We start from the raw sequence: 23,380 nt of genomic DNA, 5'->3' as shown, positions 1-23,380 counted from the left end.
AGCGCCCTGCAGCCACCCCAAGCGTGCACACCAAAGCATCCTTCACCACCACAGACATGCCTGGACCGCCTCCTCCCAGGGCTGATTGGCTTGGGTCCGAAACTGCGCCTACAACCCAGCTTCCACTGGGCACACCCACTAGCCACCGCAACTCATGGGCAGACCGTGGACATACATCACCAGGATACCCAGACAACATATCAACGTCCTGCCCAGAAGTAGCGGCAGGATGGAGGATCCCAAAGTCCCACTGCCGCGAGTGTTGCTGTGGCCACTACCAGAGTTGGAACCGCCCCTTGTACACACACTGGTAAGGGATTCGACATAGACACAAGACATGACACCTTTGCCGCTACCGAGTCAGCGCTGTGCTGCAGTTTTCCATTTGACCCCGGTGGGTCCAGCTGCACCAAGTGATGCAATCTTGGGGAGCCCTGAACAGCCGCTGCTGCACTGGGGTAAGGGGAGCCCAGTCAGCGGAGGACAGCGACCTTCTCCTGCCCTCTGTGGAACGCCCCTTCACGGTCATGAGGCTGCGCCACCGCCGCCGCTTGTGGGGTGGCACAGCCCCAGTGTGCGCCGCCCCAGCCGCCCCGGCCGCTCCAGCCGCTCCAGCCGCCCCAGCCGCCCCGGCCGCCCCGGCCGCCCCGGCCGCCCCGGCCGCTCCAGCCGCCCCGGCCGCCCCGGCCGCCCCGGCCGGCCGCTGCTGACAAGCCGGTGCTGCAGCTGCAGCCTCCATCCCAGCCAGCACCGAGGCCGCGGCCCCCAGAGCGGGGGGAGCTCTCCAGCCGCAGCCGCAATCCCCCTCCTGCTTCCCGCAGCAGCAAGAAGAGGCAGCAGCACAGCCGAGTGCTTACAGCTATGCTGGGGAAACACTGAGATTGAGGGGGGTGGCGGGCACGGCCATCCAGCCACCGCAGCCCACCGCAGCCGCTCACCATGGCCCTGCAGACGCATGCCCAGCATGCAGGGCAAACACAGAATGTCTACCCATGGAATTGAGACACATTAAAAAGCCTCTTTGGTAAGGTTTTCAGGAATTGGACAGGACAAATGGTTGCCACGGAGACAAGCGCCCATTCTAATATTAGTTTCTGTATATACCTATGACAGCTTTAGTCCTTATGTTATGATTGGCAGCACTGGATCCTTTCCTTTTCAAATGTGTATTAGAATTTCAGCAGAAAAATGTGTAATATTTAAGGATTGTAGTTAAATTTAATAATTCTCTTCCCTATAGAACTCATGAGTAATTTTCCAGGTTGTTTTTACTCTCCAAAGAAAAAGAAGCATTATGGTATTTATTTTTCCCTTCTAAAAATCTTACCGTTTCAGTTATGGGATTTCCAAATCTAAATTAAGTTTTGTTCTCAGTCATTTAAAATTGTGCAAATATTTTATTCAAGGATGGGACCTGTTGACTACTTTCATTTTATACGGCAATTATCAAATCTAGAGTAAACCAGCCAGACTGACAATATAAAGCTCTAAAGCTTAGAAGGCTATTAAGACAACACCAAAAGGAAACTATTAATATGCTTGTAAGTGAAAAACTTTATTATAAAGCTTAGAAGTTTGGAATGTATTTCCCTGACTCTTCATAGTAAGCTGTTTCTGAAAAGGAGTCATACTGATACATACACTCTATTCATACAATATTCAGGGTAATATTTACCTGGACTTCATCACCTTACAGTACTGATGTTTACAAATGCAGATACAGATGATAAAACCCAATGTCTGACTGGACATACTTTGTAATAACTCTGGATAATGGCAACATAACACTTAGTTTTGCCACCTTCAATTTGATAAATAATTCTCCAAGAAAAAAAATAATACCATGCAAAGTAAATCCCAAGGCACAGATTTCTAAATCCCTGTACTGTGCCATATGTCCCCTGCAATTAATGTCATGTATGGAGTCCCAAAACTATAAATTGTGGAAGTATAAAAACCCAGAATGAAAGTCCAGAATAGAAAAGACTGCTTTGTTCTTGAATTTGACCTTTTCTATTACATTTATGCAATTCCTATACTTATTATCCTTAAAGGTATTGTAAAATTCTTAGTATTCCAAAGTCGTGAATCAGAACATAAGATGACTACACAGGAGACAAAAACTGCTGAATTTTTATTTCAATCTGCACAACACAAATATTTGGTATAGAGGACTAAAATTCATTATGGGTTTAAAATTAGATCAAACAGAATTTATCGCAGTCTTGCCATCTCTGGATTGCAGTGTTTGAAGATTTAGTGGGGAAGACATTAGCATGTTGCTTTAAAGGAGGTTTTCTTGCTAAGAATAAAGGTGATGCCTTTATTCCAACCACATTGCTAATATTTTAATACTTTAATTTCAATCATATCTCTAATATTTCCCAGTGATGGACCTTCTATAAACAGTTACCCTGTGTTATAAATTCAATCTACCCTGTCAGTGACCCAACCAATTGCCCAGTGAAAAGAGGTGGCATACATAGTATTGCCAGTCCCTTTGTGACAGCCTCCTGCTACCTTCCTGCATCAGACAGAAGGCAACTTCAGTGAGACATAGACTTTCTTAATATTTATGACACTTTAGAATTCAAAGACACTGTTTGCTTTAAATGTCCCCAAAAGAACACTCTAAGTTCATGAAAGCAAACATAGAGGTACTAATTTGGTCTAGGAGGAAGATGTTTGTGCAGTTGCATAACAAGTTGAATGTTTACATGTCTGAGTGGATTTATTATGTTTGAGCTCACCTTGTTTGAGACAATGTGACTTGTGCATACCTGGCACCATAGTTTAAGATTATATGCCTTGAAGGTGCAATGCTTTGTAATCAAAGGGGAAATGTATCTGAATTTATTAGGATAAACAGTTACCTTGAAAATAGACTGATACGGAAACTTAACTTTAAGGAGTAAAATCCCAAGGTCATAAAGAAAATGTACATATGCTTTTCATTGCTTTATATAATCTTCTTTGACATTATTTAGTTTCTCTGAAACTTGACTTGTAAACCTGTAAATACGTTCTAAGGGTCTTGTTAAATTTATTTCAAAGGTATGTGAGACAGCAGGAGTAGCAGTAACATTCTGCATTTCATTTCAACAATGATGCAGGTTTTCTTTGTACATAACTCCTAGGCTACTAATTTCTTCAAAGTGTGATTTAAATTATACAGAGGAATGTTATTGTTTTAGTCTACAACCCAGTATTACCCAATATTTAGTTTTGCAAAATGAATGCTCATGGAAGTGCTGATTTGACAATTTTAGGTACTGCAGCATTTAAAAGTAAACAGAGACCCAAATCAAAACAGATGCTTTATATTCACTTATCTAATGAGGTCTCATTACTTAGGGTAGACTGAAGCTGAGACCCGAAACGTTTTCTACCAGATATTATTGTCCATATTTAATTAAGCCAGCATTGTGTTCACCACCTCTGCAAATAACAAGGATTATGTTAAAATTAATGCCAATTCCTCTGACTTCTGGGGAACCTGCAGTGTGTCATCTCTTACACTGAATGACTCAGTACAATAGCTGTGTAAGAGATTAACTTAATTCCCTCAGATATCAAGAAACAACTTCCTAGGTGTCCTCTCTGTTCTGTAATGCTGCAAACTACATGTATTTATAGAGACAGATAACCCAACTGATTCTGCACTATGTTTTTGGTATTGTGACTATGCAAAGGGATTCTAAAAATACAGCTAAATAATGTTGTTAACATTGTACACACCCATCAAATAATAAGCTAAGATCACACCCAAGCAAAAAGGCCTTTGCATGGGAAGTCTGAGGGCTCCACATATACACCACGGACCATCTGTGGGAGCCTGTAGTGACAATTCACTTGTGACTTTACTCAAGGACCTTGAGAATCAAATATTTTAAGGACATTATTAACACAAGGATGTGTCACTTTTAACCCTTATAAATAGCCTGTAAATAACTATAACAATATACACACACACACACACACACACACACACATATATATATATATACACATCCTCTTCTGAAAGTGCCATTTACTTTTTTGGCAGGAACACACCAACTCAAAACCATCAAAGGAACCATCCTGTGTCTCGGTTAGGTTTATCACATCACTGTTGGTCTCAGATTCAGTCAAAGAGAGAAATGGAGAGTTTTCAGCCAGGCAGAAGCCTGGGAAAAAGTTGGAGAAGAATGTAAATAATTCTTTATCTCTCTTGTTGTTCACATTGTTTATAGTTAAGTTCTATCACTGTGCGTCAAGCACTCTGCACCAGTGGTGTGGTTGTTTTCACTTCAGGACCAATGGAATTGGTCCTCACGAAGCTCTGTACAAAAGAGTGATGCATTTTGAATAAATAGGAGCTCTACTCTCAGCAGCCTTCTGAGTCAGAGTCTCCTCATTCCTGTCCTGCCGCAACAGCAACACATCGCATCGTGGTTTATGATTAAAACCTTGGCCTTGGCTGGCAAGGAAAGTATGCCAACAAACCCAGGTGTTTTTGTGCTAAAAGTGAAAGCAGGTCACTTTGACTAGCTGCTTTGACTTTGCAGAAGCTGAACCCCCTTCCTTTGAGGTAGACATGGAAGCCTTATCCGGAAAAGGCTCTCCAAGTCCCTGTTGTGAAAAGGGGGCTCCTCAGACCCTGGATGATGACAAAGCATATAGGCATTTGTGAGTTTCACCTTGTTAATTTAATTCAAAAATGCATGTTTTGTTAGGTTGAATTATATTCCTGTTAAATTGTAAAAACAAATAAAGGGGGATTTGGGGTGGATGTACACCCCCCCCCTTAAAAGTCTTGGGTATGCTCATGTTTTTCAATCAAGTCATAATATGACCTAGCAAGCCAACAGTTTGTCAGAGGCAGAAGATTATCAACAATGGTAAAACAACCTACCCATCACCTTACTTGAACCCCAAGACTCACGCACTTGGGAGACATCAGTGGCAGAAGGATGTGTGTTTTTAATTGAGATGGTTTTGAATTGAATAGTTTCTTGTTTATAGTGTAAAGTTGCAATTTGTAAATATATTTAAAGATGTGAGGACTGAAGGATATTAATTATTTAAGGACATGAATTGCAAATCCAACTAAGAAAAATTGTTTCTCCTGTTAGTTTGTTTTCTCACAGTTCTAAAGTTGAAATGTTCCTTTTTGCAGGATTAAGTTGTAAAATTGTAACTTCTAAGTAACAAGCCTGCAGCATGTTATTTTGAAAACTTGTATTGCCGGTAATCCTGTTTGACAGCTCCTGGACATCTCCAATGATACTTAGGATATATCGCTGCTGGGAGGGGCTGGGCTTGTCCAGTTGGGTGGAACCATCTGCGTCATCATGCTGTCTTGCCATCCTGTCTGCAGAAGGACCTTGCAGAAGGATGACAAAGAATACTTTGCATTTTTAAACAGAAAGGGGGAACTGTGACAGCTACAGCTGGTCTGAAGTTGCACAGATAAATTGGCCATAACAGACACCAACTCAATCAGACTAAGCTCATTAGAGAATGGAAGCAAACAAGTCCTCGGGAATGGTAACGACAGGTCATATTCAAATTCAAACAGAGACCCCAGCTAATCCCATTTAATTATGAATGCAGACATATCATTGGCCAGTGAGCTGGGTGGTGTTAAGATGCCAACCAAGCAGGTGTGTAAGCACAGGAAGTCTGAAGCCCCTATAAATGGGGGTGCCCAACAATAAACTTTGGCTGTTGTCATGTGAACTTTGGTGTGTTCTAAGGTGTGCCTGAATCCAAACTGCCTACACCTTGACACGTCTCTGGGGCAAACAGGCTCCCTGCAACAGTGGCTGTGGTCCAGCCCGGCCAGCAGAACTTTTCAGCCACTGTCTGCAATGGCCTCAGCTCCCAGGCACCACCAGAGCAGCTAAACCCAAACACAGAGAAACAGTGCCCAGCTCCCCTTCCAGGCTTCATGCACTCTTAGGACCAGGTTAGATGGTGAGATGACACACACCTGCCCAGCCCTGATTTTTCTCGACACTGCCAGATGCAGGAGAAAGCTGGCTTCACTGCCTCCCTCCCACCAGCGTTGTGGCGGCAGGAAGGCCAGGAGCAGCCCGGCCACATGCAGGGTCAACATCAGAAACAGTGTCAATCTTGGGTGGATGGGGCATTGCTGTAGCTCCTCAGGATAAACATGCTGTGACAGTCAAGGGGGCAGGATGAGGTCTCAGTCTGCGCCCTCCCCACTGCTGCTCTAGCCACGGCACACTCAACAGAGCTGTCAGCAGTAGATGCTTTTTGGGCAGCCAACCATTGGCAGTTGTCTGCTCCACAGTACCAGCAACAGGTGCCAAAGACCTCAAAAGTATTTGACAAGTGTTTTAAGATAGAAATCCCAAAAACACCTGCCTCTCCTTTACTGCCAGTACCATGCTGTTGTGGTTTGACACGGAAAAAGAATTTTCCATAAGGAAGAGGTCAATTTGGATGTTGACCAATTGAAGGTGGACACGCCTCTGAGAACACAGAGGGGTTGAAAGCAGAATTCCCAGGGGAACTCGCTCTCTTTGGTTCTAGTCAACATGCACTGCAGCCTCTCCCCTGCCCGGCTGTGGCTGGGTGGGGAGGGGAAGGCCCATGGCCTGACTGAGGCAGGCCCAAGGGTGGAGGGACTGGAACCGGGCTGGCCCCTGCAGATGGAAGGGTGGAGAAATTTGGGATGTCTCCATTCCCCCCCCAGAGTTTCTCTCCCAAGAGGGAGAGAGAAAGAGACAGCAGCAGTTTTGTCAGCAGTTCACCGCGGGGAAGGAGGAGCAGGGGGAGCTGCAAGGTGCCCAGTGCGTGGGAGTTGCTGGATGTCTGGGCATCGAGCCATCCTGGGAGTTCGGACTTTTAACCCTTCCTTGAGAAATGAAAGCTTTGTGAATTTTTTTTCCCCTCCTCAGTTTGAAAGAGAGGAAGAAGGACACCTTGGACCCTGGGATGTTAGAAGGAGAAATTCTAGATGGGAGGGGGACAAGGAATGGCTTTTGTCTGGACTTTTCTGTGTTGGCCATAAACTGAACCAATCTTCTCCTTCAAGAGAGACTGTATTTTGGGAGGATGCCAGTGAGTCAAGAGACCTGCTTCAGCTGGGAAAAGACAGAAGTGGAGTGAACCTCTAGAGGAAAGTTAGGGGGTTTGTGGTGGTGCCCCCTTGTCTTCAGAGAAGAAGAGAAGAAAATCTCTGTTCTTGTACCCTCGGCCCCAGGGGGAATTTTTTCCCAGAGGGAAAAAATGAAAAACTGAACTGTTGTTTTCTCCCCTCTTGGCAGGACATCCTTGAAAGGAAAAATCCTAAAAGCAGTCTGTCCATCCGTGCATTGGTGATGAGAGCATTGTGCATGGAAAGGAGAAGGGTCACCATGGCAAACGTTTTTTCTCCGGGCGGTGCCATGTGTGACATGGAAACACAGGATGTGGAGCTGTGTTTCTTGGGGGGTCTGTGGCACAGGAGAGACTCTTTCTCCCTCGATGGACTGAGTATCGATTGTCTGGAAGGTGGAAACCTGATTGGGGTCCAGATTGTGTCTCACTGTGGTTTGTTGGAGTTGGGTGGTGGGAGGAGGAATGCTTTGCAAGGTTTTCATTTTTATCTTTGTGTGTTTTTTTTTCTTTTTCCTTCCTTTCTTTCTTTTATAGTAGTAGCTTAATAAAGTTTTTCTTTTTTTTTTTTGTTATTAAGCTTGTGCCTGCTTTGCTCTGTTCCCGATTGCATTTCACAGCATTCAATTGATAGGTTACATTTTCATGGGGACGCTGTCATTGTGCCAGTGTCAAACCATGACACAAGCAGACCCCACTCCATGAGGGTGAGCTGTCAGACTCACTAGCACAAGGACACAGTTTGCACTGCTGTCACCCACAGGCCAGCCCCAGTGACCCTCCCTGTACCCACACTGTCTCTCCCTCCCCAGCAGGAACACCAAAACTCAACAGGTACTACAGATGGGCAGTGCTCAGGGCAGCATGAGGTGACCAATTCTGCATGCTGATGCTGCTCCACGGCTCATGCCACCCTACGGAAAAGAAGAGGCAAAGACTGCTAACTCTGATCCTGGCTACATGGCACAGGCCAGGCCATCCTGGCCCACATCTAAGTCAAGCTAGGTGGGAACAAGGAAAGGCAACCAGTACCACAACATGAGGGAGGATTTTCATGGCATCTGTGAACAGAACGACACAGAACTTCTTCTCATTACAAAGTGTTTTGGGGATGTTTTATTATCCTATATAATTTTTGGTTTGCTCTTTTTTTCCTGACCCCACCCCCATTCTCCCTGGCTCCAGGACTACCACCATGAATGGGAGCCAGGTCAGGGCTTCCAGAGGGAGCTAGGGGCGAGGTGAGGAGCACTTCTTCCCTTTTCCACATAGGCTGACTAACGTCACACTAGTGTCTCTGACCAAAAATCCTGCTATTTCGTTTGGGTTAGTTTTGGTTCTTTTTTTTTTTGTGGGTTTTTTTGTTTGTTTTTGTTTTGTTTTGTGTTTTTTTTTTTTTTTTTTTTTTTTTTTGTTTGTTTTTTGTTTTTTGTTTTTTTTTACTTTGGCACTGTGACTGGACTTGCTGGCTTGCTGCTTCTACTGCTCTGCTGTGGGAAGCCGGAAGCCCTTTCTCTTCAGAGGAAATGTTCATTCCAGGATGTTTTCTTCTGAAATTTGTCTCAAAACAGTGACATTAAGCCTGTCCTGCACAGCCCCTCCTGGACTGCTGCAAATGTGTTCCAGAAGGGCCCAGAAAATACACCACTAGGTCAAGCTAGAAGACACATGCAGCTGCAATAGAGCTGCTCTCCAGGAAGGACCACACAGCGATTTCAGACCAAGTAGGTCCAACAGCTCAGAACAATCCTGCTGGGCTCCAAGAGGGAGCAGTCCCATCCCAAGCAGCCAGATGTGTAGGAGAACCAGGTTTGGTTCATTTTTCACCACTCCTGTGCTACAGGAGGCTCCAAGGTGCTCAGCTTACCCCTCCTTGCCAGCAGCACATGAACACAGTGCTCTTCCCCCACCTGCCTCAGCTTGGCCCCCAGCAGGCCCTGTCACCATTCACTCAGTTAAGCTGCTCCTATCCCAACTCTAACTTCCTAGCCCTTCCCTCACAGGTTCTAGGAACACCAAATCATAGAATATGCTGAGTTGGACTGGACCCATCAGGATCATCAAGTACAACTCCTGGCCCTGCACATGTTGCCCCAAGAAGCCCATAATGCACTGGAAAGTGTTGTTCAAATATTTCTTGAAATCAGACAGGCTTGTGCTGTGACCACTTCCCTGGAGAGCCTGTTTGAGTGTTCAATCAATTTTCTGCTGGAGTAACCCAGAAGACGGATCTGGCACACCCCAGCTCTTGTGAGAAGTAGCACTCTCTTCCTGCTCTCAGTTTTCATTACATCATCAAAAGGTTGTCAAGTCCCTCAGAGCCCTGGCAAGGCATTGGGATGCCTTCTATACTCAATGAGGTCTCCCCACTACTGCCTTGCCCCAAAGAATCACTCTGTGACACTTAGCTTTAAGTACCTGGCACACCCCAAGGATTTTTGCAGGCCAACCAACCTGCTGCTCCCAGAGCCAGAGCAGAACTTACACCACCCAAAAAAGTTCCAAGCTGTTGGCTGAGCCCTGGCACCTAGTATTACAACTCTAAGGTGCCTGTGCATATCTCCAGCTGATACAGCTGTTGTGACAGCACCAGGACAGAATCTAGCATCACAGGACTCTCCCATTGCAGGAAAGCAGGACACTAGTAGCATTGATCTGCACTGCTCTGGGAACCACTGCATCTCACCAGTTCAGCTCTGTCCACCTTCAAGGCCTGGGGAAGGGCCACCACCAGCCCAGAGAGACTTGGTGGCATCTGTAGCCCTCTGCTCCTATCCAGCAGACTCAAGGTCCCACATGGAGCACACAGGAGGTTTCACTGAGACCCAAGAGATACCAGGGAAGGAGAAAGGCTCAGACATTGTCTGTACAGCAGCAAAACTTCTGGCAAGATGAGGTCAAGATAAATACCTTGCTATGAGTTCCTTGTCATGGGGCTAGACCAGGCTGGAAGTCTCTTGTTGTGTGGCCCACAAGTGGCCTATCACTAAACTCTAGGTTTTCAGGACACTTATATTTTTTTAAATAAGGAATCAAATAAAAAAACCATATATTGTGCATAACACACATTGAGTGGCCTAGGCCCCAGCATACTCGTTGCCTTTTGTACAGTGTTAGCTCAGGCAGCTGCAGCAGCTGAACGAGGGCTGGAGGATGCCCAGACATTTAGTGCTGTAGGAAGTGGCTCTGCTTCGCTGCTTCCAGAGCCCAGCAAAGGGCTGCAGGGCCCTGCTACCACCAGCCCTGGTGCTGTCACACAGCCCTGGCCCCTGCTCCTATGGGCTGGTGTTCTGGCACCACCCCACCTGTTCCTTCCCAGGCACCCAGCACTCAGGTAGGGAAGGATCCCAAGGTGGTGGCACTGCACTGGCAGGACAAAGGCTGCGGGCAGGGAAGAGCAGCCAGTGCCAGGAGCCAGCTGCCCACAGGAAGAACCTTTGGCTGTGCTTCACGAACCTCAGCAGCAGGAGATCACAGCTTCTTCACCAGGAGATAGGGAACAGGCAGCTGGGCTCTGCCACATGTCCAGCGCTCCTAAGAGTAGCTGTGAGGGACAGGGATGTTCCTGGGCTCTCCAGCAGAAAGGAAAGCCAGCCCCCTGCTGCCAAAGCAGCCCTCTGCCTGTGGCCTGAAATTCTTCTTCCCAGGTGTATTGGTTTTGCATGGCTTGGTTTTAGGTAGCAGGGGCACCACAGAAGCTGCTTGGAAGCTTCTAACATGCCTTGCAGAGCCAGTTCCTGATGGCTCTGAAGATGGACATGCTGCTGGCCAAAGCTGGCCTAATTTGAGAGGTTGGTAACGCCTCTGTGATAACAGATTTAAGAAGAAAATCAAAACAAGTTGCACAGTTTTTTCTTTTAGTCTGAGAAGAGAAAGAGGTGAGAACATGTGAGGGAAACAACATGGTGACACCAAGGTCAGTGGAGAAGGAGGGGGAGCAGATGCTCCAGGTGCCAGTCAAGGTTCCTCTGCAGGCTGTGGTGAGGACCTCTGCAGCCCATGGGGATTCACAGAGGATCCAGAGCTCCACCCACTGCCCACGGTGGAGATGCTCACACTGGAGTGGGTGGATGCCTGGAGGAGGCTGTGATCCAGTGGTGGAGAGAGAGAGGGCCCCTGCTTCCAGGCTGGAACAGCCTGTCCTTGGAGAACTGCACCCAGTGGACGAGTGACCCACGCTGCAGCAGTTTTGGGAGGACTGTGTGCCCGTGGGAGGGGCTCACCTTGCAGCAGTTTTGGGCAGACTGCTGCTCGTGAGATTGGTAAATCACACTGGAGAAATGCACAGAGAACTGTCTCCCATGGGAGGGACCCCACAGTCTCACACAGAAACAACTTCTCTCCCTGAGCAGTGGAAGAAAACCTTGAGTGATGAACTGACTGAACCCCCACACCCTGTTTCCCTGCACAGCCGGTGGAAAGAAGGGAGGGACTGAGGGAAGAAAGGTGTTTTTAAGGGCTCATTTTATTTCTCATTATCCTCCTCTGATTTTGCTGGTAATTTAAGGGCTTATTTTACTTCTCATTATCCTCCTCTGACTCTGTTAGTAATAAATTCACTTTGCAACTTTAAGTTGAGCCTGTTTTGCCCTTGAAGTATTTCTCATGCTCCTTAACTCATGAACCACTTGTCATTTTTTTTCTCTCTTCTGCCCAGCTGTGGCAGGAGAGGGTGAGCAAGAAGCTTTTGTGGGTGTCTGGTGTTGGGCCAGTATCACACCCACCGTACACCCCTGTATTCCCACAGAACTGGAGCCATCTCTCTAGATAAAATAAGGTTGGGATATCAGTTAGATCCAGAGGCGACAGTTTAACCTCAAGATCTGCTTAGTCTGCTCAAGGGTAGGAAGGCTCTACAGAGACATCTGGACAGACTCAATCAACAGGCTGAGGACAACTGCGTGAGGTTCAGTAAAGTGAAGTATCAGGTTTTACACTCGGGTCACAACAACCCCATGCAGCTCCAGGCTGGGAGAGGAGTGGCTTGAGAACCATTAAGCAGAAAGGGACTTGGAGGTCCCAGCAGTGTGCACAGGTAGCCAAGGAGGCCAACGGGAAGAATAGTGCGGCCATCAGGACTAGGAAAGTGACCAATGCCCTGTACTTGGCACTGGTGAGGCACCTTGAGTACTATGTTCTATTTTGGGCCCCTCAATTCAAAAGGAAACAAAAGGACATTTTGGTCCTGGACCATATCCAGCAAAGGGCAACATGGCTTGTGAGGGGTCTCTAAAAAATGCTTTAGCAGGAACGGTTGAGGGAGCTGGGTTTGTTCCATCTTGAAAAGAGAACGCTCGTAGGGAGAACTCATAGTTCCCTCCAAGTCCCTGACAGAAGGCTGTAGTGAGGTGGGGGCTGGTCTCTTTTGCTGTGCCTGCTGTTCGAGAACAAGAGTAAATGGCCTTAAGTTGAGACAGAGGAGATTCAAGTTAGATATTAGAAGAAAATCTTTCACTGTTAGGGTGGTCAGGAACCAGAATAAGTTGCCAGGGAGTTGGAGTCACCATCCCAAGAAGTAAGAAGGAAGGGGCTAGATCAGACACTGGGTGATGTTGTTTAGGGGTTACAGTGGTAGTGCTGGGTGGGCCATTGGACTTGATGATCTTAAACATCTCTTTCAACTTTCATGATTCAATGATTCTGACCAGGATATCCACTCTGACCATGTCCAAACTCTTCCAAATGCAAGAAGAGGACCTCCAAAGCCTCTACAGGTGTCAGAAGAAAGCCCTTTGTCTCCTATTTGCATATAGAGCTGGTCACAGAGAGGGCACCTCGAGAGGATGGCAGCACCCCAGGTCCTTGTGGGGCCCGGTTCCAGCTCCCAGGATGACATGCCATTCCAGTGTGTGGAAGGTTCCTTTGAGCTGTGCTGGCAGGGGCCAGAGTCACTGCAGGCAGCCGTGACCCCAGACACCAGGGAACCTGCGGCATTTAACATACTGCACTATTCATAATGCTCGGTTGGTTGAAGCACGGTGTTAATAACACCAAGGTTGTGGGTCCAATCCCCCATATGGGCCATTCATTTAAGGACTGGACTCAATGATCCTTGTAGGCTCCTTCCAACTCAGAATATTCTGTGATTCTGTGATAATCCTCTGGAGCAAGTATCTCTTCCCAGCATCTCCTAGGGGACAAGCTGGACAGGAGGAAAGGGACACAATCATGTCAGCCTGGTGCTGGTGTGCTTTTGCCTGCTGTATCCAGAGCATCCTGCCTGGCCTCAGAGCCAGGAACTTGTCCATCATCCTAAAGGGATGCACACCACCTGCTCAGGAGCAGGTGCACCACTGCACTGCTACGCGGATATATATGCACAGAGAACCCACTTAACAATCTATTTCCATACTAATTAAGAATTTGCAGATTAAAGAGGAACTCTAATCTCAAATGAGACAGCCCAATTTTCTAAATAAGCTTATGGTTTTCATACAGAGATCAACATGTTCTCACCAGCACATAATTCAAGCACTGCAGGCTTACCGCCATGGTCACAAGTGGGGAGTTTTCATTCTCCATTTATGCTTTTTTACACCTTTTAACTGATGTGTGCCCCACCCCCATGCTGCCAGCCTGCAACACTCCTGCACCACACAGGCATCAAACACTTTCAGCAGCCAAGGACAAGTCCTCCATGAGGTCATGGCACAACCTCCTCAGCAAGCTCCTAGTGCCAGGCACCATGCACACGTGGTGAGCACACCAACACTTCACATGCTGGCAGGCTGACCACACACTAGGAACTGTCTTGCTGCATTTCAAGAGACGAGCAGAGCAGTGCTGAAAGCTGTGCTTTGTCCCTCTCCGTAAGCAACCCAAGTTGCTGTAGCACAGCCTCTGCAGAGCATCTGCTGCTAGCAGTGACGTTTTCAGTTACACAATTTGAGGCACTTTAGGTTAGTATCCTCCGCCTTTGGAGTTATTTTTATTGTTCTGAAAGCACAAGCCATCCTCACACAGACTGAGTCCACATCATGTCACTATTTTGCTCTTGCTTGGGCTACTCCAGGAGTCACAACATCTGTGCAGAAGCCAAGAACATAATCAGAAATTTCACAACTCAGCTAACACCAATCTAAGACTAAGCACTAACCATGTGTTCTCCCTCTTCTACCAGCCTTCTCATATGAGTGGCCAAAGTCTCCTCTGCAGCTGGAGGACTGATTTTCCCAGTTCAAAGGCTGAGGCTCACTAACAAAGGCTACCAGTATTCTCTGGACATGCACAGTACTCCAGCCATGCAGCCCCAACACCAGTACCACGAGCACACTGTGAAAGCAATCACAGCTCCCTGGGAGGAGTGATCCTCTATCTCATTTGTACACACAGTTCCATCCAGCACATGTCCTGCAGAGTGGTTCACCTCTGTTTTCCCTCAGAAATGGGAGATCTTCTCAATATGATCTTCAGAGAAAAACGGGCACTGAAAATGAGCTGAGAGCAAAGGCACAGAGAAGCCATAGTGGCTCTGACTGGTCAGCCTGTAAAGGGACAAGATCTCCAGGGCTTGGGAAGAACTTTTAACAGGCATTGCAGAAACACGCTTACCAAGTCGGGGAGAAGAGGTCAACATATGAAGAAAAAGGAATAAAGCTCTAGAGTGGTAACAGGGATAACAGGGTAACAGAGATATGTACCCAAAGGCATGTGCGAACTACTCCTCTCAGCCTGGCTTAGCCACAGTGCTTGCAGGACATCCAAGCTGGAGCTTTGGGAGTGCAGAGCCTCGGTCAGAGTGTGCTGCCCAGCACCCCTGCATGGTATTAACTCATCCACATAAAGCAGACATGAAGGAACACAACATTTGGAAGACACAGCACTTGGGGGGTAGCACTGCCTTCTGGAACTGTCACAGACAGCTGTGACCAGCCCCAAGGACTGTCCAGGACAAAGCCATCACAGATGGGCCAATGCTGAGAATGCTTTTCAAGATCACACCTGATGGAAAAACAGACTGCCATTGCCTACATCCTGTTGCATGCCAGAAGGAGAGGTGGATGCTGGCATGAAAGCCAAAGTGCCGTTTCAGACTTTCTACCATACAACATGTCTCTACACCAAGGTATCCAATTTCCTGCTTGCTCAACACCACCGGCTGAAAATCTAGCTCTGAGCAAGCAAAACTTGTGCACTTACTCTCAAGGACAACCTGACTGCCCAGCACATGCTGGGCAACATAAGCATAGCACCAAGGACTCAACTTGTACATGCAGCTGCTACACCGCTACTAGACCAGGAAACCTGGGCTCCAACAGTCACCCAGCAGAATGAGAGCACTCAGATGAAACCAAGCCAGAAGATATTCTGAGCACCCTTCTACATATGGTGGGAGCAGGTATCAAGTGTATGGCACCCAAGAAGTAGCTGGATTCAGTTCAGAGCACAATGAACAGGTACTAATGCCCAGCCCAAGTGCAGGATCCCGGCAAGCAGGACTCATGACTGGTAGGACTCGCTCCTACAGTCTTGCTCTGCCCTGATACCTGCCCCTTGCTATCACTGTTCTGGGTGTCCCACAGGTTCCTTTAGCAACCCACAGCAGTGTACACTTCTGCAAACACAGCCTCACACATGCTAGGCAAGGATTTGACAGCTACACAGGCAGCACATCCTTCCTGGCTCCTATAAAGCTCTGAAGCATAGAAATGAAGCAAGAGGTTCTTAGACAATACCTTGACAGCATCAAACCTCCTCAAAGAGGCCAGCTCGCATGAGCTGCAGTTCTCCTCACACCATCCTCTATTGTTCTAAAACTCTATGTTCTGTTGAAATTCTCTGCCCAGGTGACACCCCAGCCACAGTTCATGATTCTTCTACTCAGGCATCTTCCAACAGCCAAGCTATGGCACCGTTCATCACCAAAGCTCTTACTGGGGCTGTCCATACGTCAGACAGCATGGTCCTGCTCCTCTGTGCATCAGAGAGCTTCCTCTCTCAGCTCTGTCCCAAGCTCCTGTGAGGGACAGTGCTGGAACAGGAAGCCTGCCTTTCTGCATCTTCCTTGCTTCTGTCTTTATTATTTTATATTGTATGTTTATTTCTATCCTGTTTAGGGGACTAAAACAAGGAGACAGGCAGCCCCACGGAGCAAAAGCAAGAGGAATGCTGCACGTGATGGACCCCAGCTCTCCTGCTGCTCTGCATACTGAGGGCTGTGCTTTCAGGAAGGCCAGCCTGAGGTCAGAGAGTGCTGAAGGAGGAAAAAAACACAGTACTCACCCTTTCCACATTCAATTCTCAGGAAAATCCAAAACAGAACTGCTTGGAGTGACCAGCAACCCCACATCCAAGTGCTGGCAAGGGCTAGCTGGGGAAGGCTCAGAGTAATCGGTACCGTAAGGAAGATCTCCTCGCCAGATCAGTTTGTCCAGCATGAGGGATGTTGGACAAACACCTCACTTCAGAGCACATTGCCAAGAGGAGGTACCCAGCCCTACCAAGAACAGCTTCCAGCCTCTTTCCTCCAATTATGCTGAGCTCCAACTGTGCTCTCCCAATGAGAAAGTATCCCTGGCCTTTTAACAAGCTTCTGGAAGCACATCCCTGACCACACTGCCTGGCCAGAGTAAGGACCAGCCCAGGAGAACATTTCACCATCCCTCTGTGAGTCTGACTACCCAGCAGAGTTACCACAGCACCAGGCTAACACAGCACACTTTATTCTCAGACCCACATTCGCCTCAAGAGCTGAACATGTCCAAAATAGCACTGTTACCATCTGATCTGAGAAGTCCTTGGGCCACAGTAGGCTTGGTGAGAGGCATCTGTGGCAGCATCCTCTGAGCAGGTCCCAGTGTCCCCATATGCATCCACTCCAGCGTGCCCCACACAGTCACTGCCATGGTACATGAGGTCCACAGAGAAACCCCCAATGCTGCTGTGACCATGAACCTGTAAAAAGCATTTTAAAGTCACAGTGCTGGAAGCAGGAAATCTAAGACAAACTGCCACAGGACACTAAGGAATTCCTAGTATGTAATTTGCAAAAATAGTTACAATGCCAGGGTGCCTGCAACTTGTCACAGCATGGAAACAACAGCTCTTCAGGGTCCCCCCTGGCCCACAAACAGATCTCAGAGAACCTCAGACACATCCCACAGCAACCTCAAATCCACAATCCAAAGAAATCCACTAATTTAATGTGATACGCATATTTGTGGCCAGGTTTTGAAACTTTAAAAGACAAAAGAATCTCAAACAATACTCAGCTAATATTGATTAAATTTACATACAACATAGTTAGCAGTCTGTAAGAACAGCAAATAGCGTTCATTGTTTTGCTACTTCAATCTGGCTGGGAAGGTACTGCAACACACAACAGCCTGCAGGCTGAGAGCAACTAGAAGGAAATCAGCTGGATCAGCAGATGGATCAGCTCCAGCTGCTCAAAGCTCCTAAACAAATACTAACGTGTCAGCCTAACAACCTTGTGTCCAAAACTGTCAGTGTTTAAATTACCACAGAAGAATAAATAATTTCTAATATTTATCACCTTGTATGACAACAGTGAAGGTTGCCCAGATCCAGATCATTTGAGGAATGGCAACACAAGTGAGCCTGCACAGGTTGGGACGTGAACTGCAGGAGAGTATCCACCACAGCCAGCCCTGCACTGAGGGCTGCTAACGGAGCTCCTTCCAGAACCCAGCCTGGGTCCCCCAGCCCAGGACCCTGCCCAGGCCAGCTGTTAGCTCTGAGATCAGCTGCAGAGGATCAAATAATTGCTCTGGGGATAGGAAATACCAACTATTTTCAGTTTTCTGAGAGGACTGTTGGGCCAGGGGAGGCAGGGTGCTGGCCACCTAGCCTGGGAGGAGGACGGCCTGACAGCTTGTTATACACTCTCATTGTTGCTTATCCCAAGGAAAGGAAAAGGTTTCCGAGAAGGTTAAACTTCATACTTGCTTTTTTGAAACCATTTTCCAGACTGCAGTTTTTATAGGAAAATATAAAATACACCAATTTTCCACTGAAGGCTCAATCCTGACTTGTCCCACCTCTCCTTGCAGAGCAGCAGGGGGCAGGTGCAGACCCTGTGCAGGGGGCATGCAGCACTTCTGGCTGAGGGTCTGAGGAAGAGCCTGGGTCAGAGCTCATACCCCTCATCACATGCACTCAGCAATGTGCTCTTGGCTCCTTTTCCATCAAATCTTCACAGGGTACCTTTAAAAGCCACATGAGATCTCTAAAACTGTTTTACAGGCTGAAAAACTATTTGTGTCCATAAAGAAGTTCCTTATGGCAGCATGAGAGGTCACCTCCAAACTCTACTGCCTCCACGCCAGGGAAGCAGCAGAAGCATCTGCTGCCCACCTCTCAAAGCAGCACCTCTCCCTCTCTCCAGAAGCCTGATGTCTGGGGTGTCCATGGATTTTGCAGTGTTTCAACCACACCCTCTCACATCTCAGGAGAATACTTAAAGGGCACTGATGAAAACACTCAAAATGAAAATACCCCAGTGATGGTCTAACAAGCACTATTAATTGAAATTCTGTAGGTGGCTGTTCCACAGCAATAATCCTGCCCACCAGTGCTGCATGCTATTGGCAATGCCGGAATCCAAATCTGAAGCTTGGATGCAAAACTGGGAAGGAGCAGCCAGTGTGTGCTAACATCCTTCCACAGCACGGCTGACAAAAGGAACAGCTGCCTGGCATCCCCATGGAGCAAACAAGAAGGAAGGGGAAAAGAGAGTTAATGTTGCTCAAGCCCTGTCTGACTGACTTTGAAACAGCAGTTTTCTGACATTAAAAAAAAATCCAGAAATATGCACATAAAATTTTAAGGAACCCCAACTCAACCCTGTTCTGCAAAATCTGGCAAGCCTGGGAAACAGGTCCTCCATGTGCACAGGACAGCTGTAGGAGTGGGGCTGTAACAGCACTGCGATGGCACAGAACACCTGGCCTGGAAGAAACCTCCCCTGGCAGCCCTTGGCTGGGCTTCAGATGTGAATTTAAGATTAGGGTTGAAGGAAAAGCCAAAATTCATAGCTTGAGAAGGGCCAGAAAGGGCCCACTAGAAGAAAGTAGAGGTTGCTAAAGACCCGAGTTTGCAGACACCTTCCTGAAGAATGACCTTGGCAATAAGATTAGGGTTGGGATAATGCTAAGACAAAGTCCAGAGTTGGAGCTGGAATGGGGCTGCAAAAGTACATGGCAGCTTCCAAGAATGCTGGGCTGGGAGAAAACACTGGTTGAGGCAATTGGTAGAAGACTTCTCTACAGCTTCTCAGGAAAATCAGGGTTATGGCTAATAAAAAGAAAACCCAGAAGTGCAGAGGCAGCAGAGCTCACCTGAGCAAAGAAGGACTTGCATAAGGCCTCACCTAGGAAAAAGCCTTCATTTGGAAAAAGGCTGGGGAGCTTAGCTAAGGCTCTGCTGCAAAATCAGCATAAGGGTCCAGAGTCTAGCACTCATGTGAGGCTGGAAAGGGATGGCAAAATGTAAAGAGGCTTGCCTGTAAAATGCTTTAGAAGGCTCTGTACAGTTCAGCTGGAAGACAGCTCAAGTCGGGGTTTGGACTGAAAGGAATGGTAACACAGCACCATGGGAGAGGGACTGCCAAGAGACCCATGTGGATCACCTTTTGCCAGGAAATGGCTGTAAACCCTTCCTTATATCCCATTCTCACAGTCCACTGGCAAACACAGGGTTAGGCTCAGAAGCAGCATGTCTACTGCTACTGCTGGAGCAAAGCTGGAAAGGGGCTGCCAAAGGCAAATGAGAGCAGCCCGGAGTCCCAGGATGAGTGAAAACCTTGGTGTGAGCCATGGGTTAGGGGTATTCCCTGTAGTTCTTCACAAAAAATAAGAGGTCTGAGTGAAAGTGAAAGCTTACAGCTGAGCCAGGGCTTCAAAAGCCAAGCAGGAGCTGGCAAGACAGCTGGGCTGGGTCAGTTTTCATCCAGGATGTGGGGCCTTTTCAATTGCTCTGTAGAAATATGAGAGCCAGTGCCAGGATCAGGGTTAGGGCTGTGAGAGGGACAAAGCCTAAAGCTGCACTTGGACTGCGGTGGGAAAAGGGCTGCTGAAACCAAGTGGGGGCTACCAAGATCCATGGGCTGGAAAAACTCTATCTGGATTTCCAGTCCTAAGGCTCACATGAAAAGCAAGAACTGCAGCTGAGGCTGACAAACAGTGAAAGCTTAGGGCTGCATTTGGAACAGGGTTAGAAATGGTACGCCAAAGATTATTTTAGTTTGTTAGAAGCCCTTGTCTGGGAATCACCTTTAGTACAACAGTTCTCATCAAAAGGTTCAGGTATAAAATTAGGTTTGGAGTAACACTGATGGACAGAAGAAGCCTTGACATACAACTGAAACAGAGATGGCAATAAGCTGCCAAAGCAAAGTGGGGGCCTGCAAAAAGACTGGGGCTTAAAAAACCTTTGGTCTGAAAAATGGCTCAGCAGCCTTCTCTAGAGCTTCCCCAGAAAAAAAGAGCTAGGTTTGAGAGAAAGCCTGGAGCTGCAAGCAGAGTCAGGAAGGGGCTACCAGAGGAAATGGTAGGAGTCCTATGCTAGAAAGTCTCAGGTCTGCCTACATGGCTTCAGGGCCATGTCTACCCATTCCCAAGAAAAGGAAGACTAGAAACAGGACTGAAGGATGGGAGTTGCCACTGGAGTAGAGCTAGAAGGTGGCTGCCAAACACTTGGGATGGGAGAAATTTTTATCTGTGCAATGTCTGTGCAATGCATGGGAGTCCATGTCTCAGGCTCAGGAGGAGAATGAGGATGAGGTTTCAGAGAAAGGCATTTCTCCATGTAAGGCAACACAAAGCCTGAGGTGGTGTGTCCTGGTTTGAAGGACAGGCGTCTGCCAAGGAAGGCAGGAACCTCCCTTGGAATGGAGAACATGACCCCCTTCCCTCCTAATTATTGTAACTTTGAAATCACAGGGCTTTCAGGCAAAGATACGGGCAAAGGAATAGCAGTTCGTTCCTAGCGTGTGTGTGATAGCCAGGCAAACAAACACCAAGCCCGGCAGCGACAGCGAGCAGAGGCAGAGACCCGGCGCCAGCCTTCTCCCGGCTCAGCCCCTTCCCCTGCGGCGCAGTTCCGGGCACAGCCAGCAGGGGCGCCGCTGGCTGCCGGCCGGGCAGGGCGGGGCGATGATTCCCCCGCGGCTGCAGGGGGCGCTGTGGCGCAGCTCGGCCGCCTCTCTGCGCACGGCAATGGCGGCGGGCTGGCGGAAGGGATGGAGAAGGGGCTTCCTTTGGAGCCCTCAGGGACAGCCGCTCCCGCTGCTCCTCCGGCTGCAGCGGGAACCTCGGAAGCAGCTGGAACAGCCGAGGCGAGCAGCCCCATGGAGGTGACAAGTCGAAGGGTAGTAGTAAGCCCCAAGCGGCGGGCTCGGGGCGTCAGGCTGAGGCGTAGCACAAAAGCCCAGAGCGGCGGGGCGGCGGCAGGCGGGCTCCCACGGCAGCCGCAGCACGCAGCCACAGACGCTCCCTCCGGGAACAGGGAGGGGCCGGGATCCCGTTCCCAGCGAGGTCGGGTGTTGGAATGGTCCCAGCTCAGCAGCTGCTCTCACGAGCAGAAGCTCAGCCGCCGAAAGCAGAAAGCAGCGCAGGACAAAACGCGGTGGGCAGCAAATTCTCCCAAGAGCAGCAGCCTGCCCGTCCCGCCCCTGATGCCAAGGGCGAGAGTGAGCGAGGGAGCTGAGCCCAGCCCCTCACCGGTATCTCTGCCCTTCCCAACAGAACGCCCTATAGCCAGCTGCACCGCTCCCCTCCCCCCATCTTGACCACTTCTTTTGTCTCTCCTAAGTATCCTCATTTTCATCTCTTAGGCAACAAATGGGAGAAAATTCCCTAAGAGAAAAAAAAACAACGGAAAAATCCTAACCTCCAGTATGGTGTCAGGCTCCTGCCCTTCTTCATTCAGGTGCAAAGGGAATAGAGTAGAGCAACAAACCGAACTTTTAAAAATCAAATGTTTGTTTTCAGAGGCTGATGGTGTGCTGAGGCTGGCTGAATTTTTACAAGGACGGGTAAAAGATCAAAAATCTCTTTCTCAAAAACAACACCATTCTTGTTGAAACCTTAAAAAGAGCCTGCCTGAGGCACTGCACAGATTTGCACTGCAAAACAGTGAGAGCTAGACAAGCATTATTCCAGCTGCACAGAGGAGCTTCATCACAAAGAGCACCAACACCCCCTAAGATTGAATTACATTTAAAACATATCTTGCAGAAAGGAAAGGAACTGTAAATTAGACTGGCCCACAAATCCAACAGTCTCCACAGCCAACAAGCTGAAAACATAGCATGTGTTAACAAGCGGAGAGGATTGTGCCCACAGGTTATATATTCCAAGAGCAGGAAAGGGGATGCATCTGCACCATTCAAGCTACTCTCAGTTCACATCCTACTTGCCTTTTAGGAGGCTCTGCTGGTGGACTCTCACATCTCAAACTCCCTCTGGTTTTTGCAGTGCATCCCAAAAAAGGCTACATATCCCCAGCATAATTCCACTGATCACCAAAATACCCGACAAAAAGGTGTTCTTCCTTGTAATATAACACAGGTGAGAGTCAGTCAAACAGGACCAGTTCTCAGGGTCCCAACAGGATGACAACTTTGGGGGAAATTATGCAGGGGGATGGAGCTTGGATTCAGTGGTTGGGCCCCTTGTAACAAGAGAGATCTTCAGGGAACAAATCCAGAGAAGGGCACCAGAGCTGGGAAAGGATCTGGAGCAGAAGTCTGATGAGGAGTGAATGAGGAAGCTGTGGGAGAGATCAGCCTGGAGAAATGGAGGCTCAGGGAGAACCTCACTCTCCACAGCTCCCTGACATGAGTGTGGATTGAGGAGGACTCCTCTACCAAGTAGTAGAATATGAACAAATGGCTCCATATTGCACCAGGGGAAGTTTAGGTTAGAGATTAAGGAAAATTTCTTCACCAAAAGGGTTGCCAAGCACTAGCACAGGCTGCCCAGGACAGTGCTGGAATCACCGTCCCTGGCGGGATTTAAAAAACATGTGGCTTTAGCACCTGGGGACATGGTTGAGTGGTGGCTTTGGCAATGTTATGTTTACAGTTGGGCTCAATGATCTTAAGGGCCTTTTCCAAACTGCTTTGATTCTATGGTTCACAGGAAACTGTCAAACAGCCCCCAAAACCTGTAAGGCACATGGCACAGTCAGAGGCTACACCACCGTTCCCCTGGGAACACATCCAGACTTGCCTCAGCCTTTTCCTCTCTCCAAAACCTATGTGTGCTCCCAAGATCCCTACACAACCACTGCCAAGGACTGGACCCACAGA

At 48.1% G+C, this 23,380-nt stretch overlaps 1 protein-coding gene across 15 annotated transcripts in view; it reads right to left on the bottom strand.

Annotated features, from left to right (window-relative positions):
- CHD6 (chromodomain helicase DNA binding protein 6) overlaps positions 1-23,380 on the bottom strand; it is a 99,765-nt gene that overhangs the window by 59,320 nt on the left and 17,065 nt on the right. For 5 of the 15 annotated variants that reach the window (XM_085557841.1, XM_085557845.1, XM_085557843.1 and 2 more), the window contains exon 1: positions 16,826-17,145. The exons of 5 other annotated variants lie outside the window; for them this stretch is intronic. In XM_085557841.1, the coding sequence (XP_085413967.1) occupies positions 16,826-16,997 (172 nt within the window). In that variant the 5' untranslated portion in view covers positions 16,998-17,145. Of the gene's footprint in view, positions 1-356; positions 379-857; positions 1,060-16,825; positions 17,146-23,380 lie in introns of those variants that run through there. 5 more of the 15 variants (XM_085557851.1, XM_077787054.2, XM_085557846.1 and 2 more) reach the window with 4 other exon arrangements.

This window comes from Lonchura striata, chromosome 20, assembly GCF_050655825.1.
Source record: "Lonchura striata isolate lonStrDom1 chromosome 20, ASM5065582v1, whole genome shotgun sequence".
Taxonomy (NCBI): domain Eukaryota; kingdom Metazoa; phylum Chordata; class Aves; order Passeriformes; family Estrildidae; genus Lonchura; species Lonchura striata.
The sequence above is the reverse complement of the archived record's forward strand: the minus strand, read 5'-3'. Positions and strand labels throughout refer to the sequence as shown.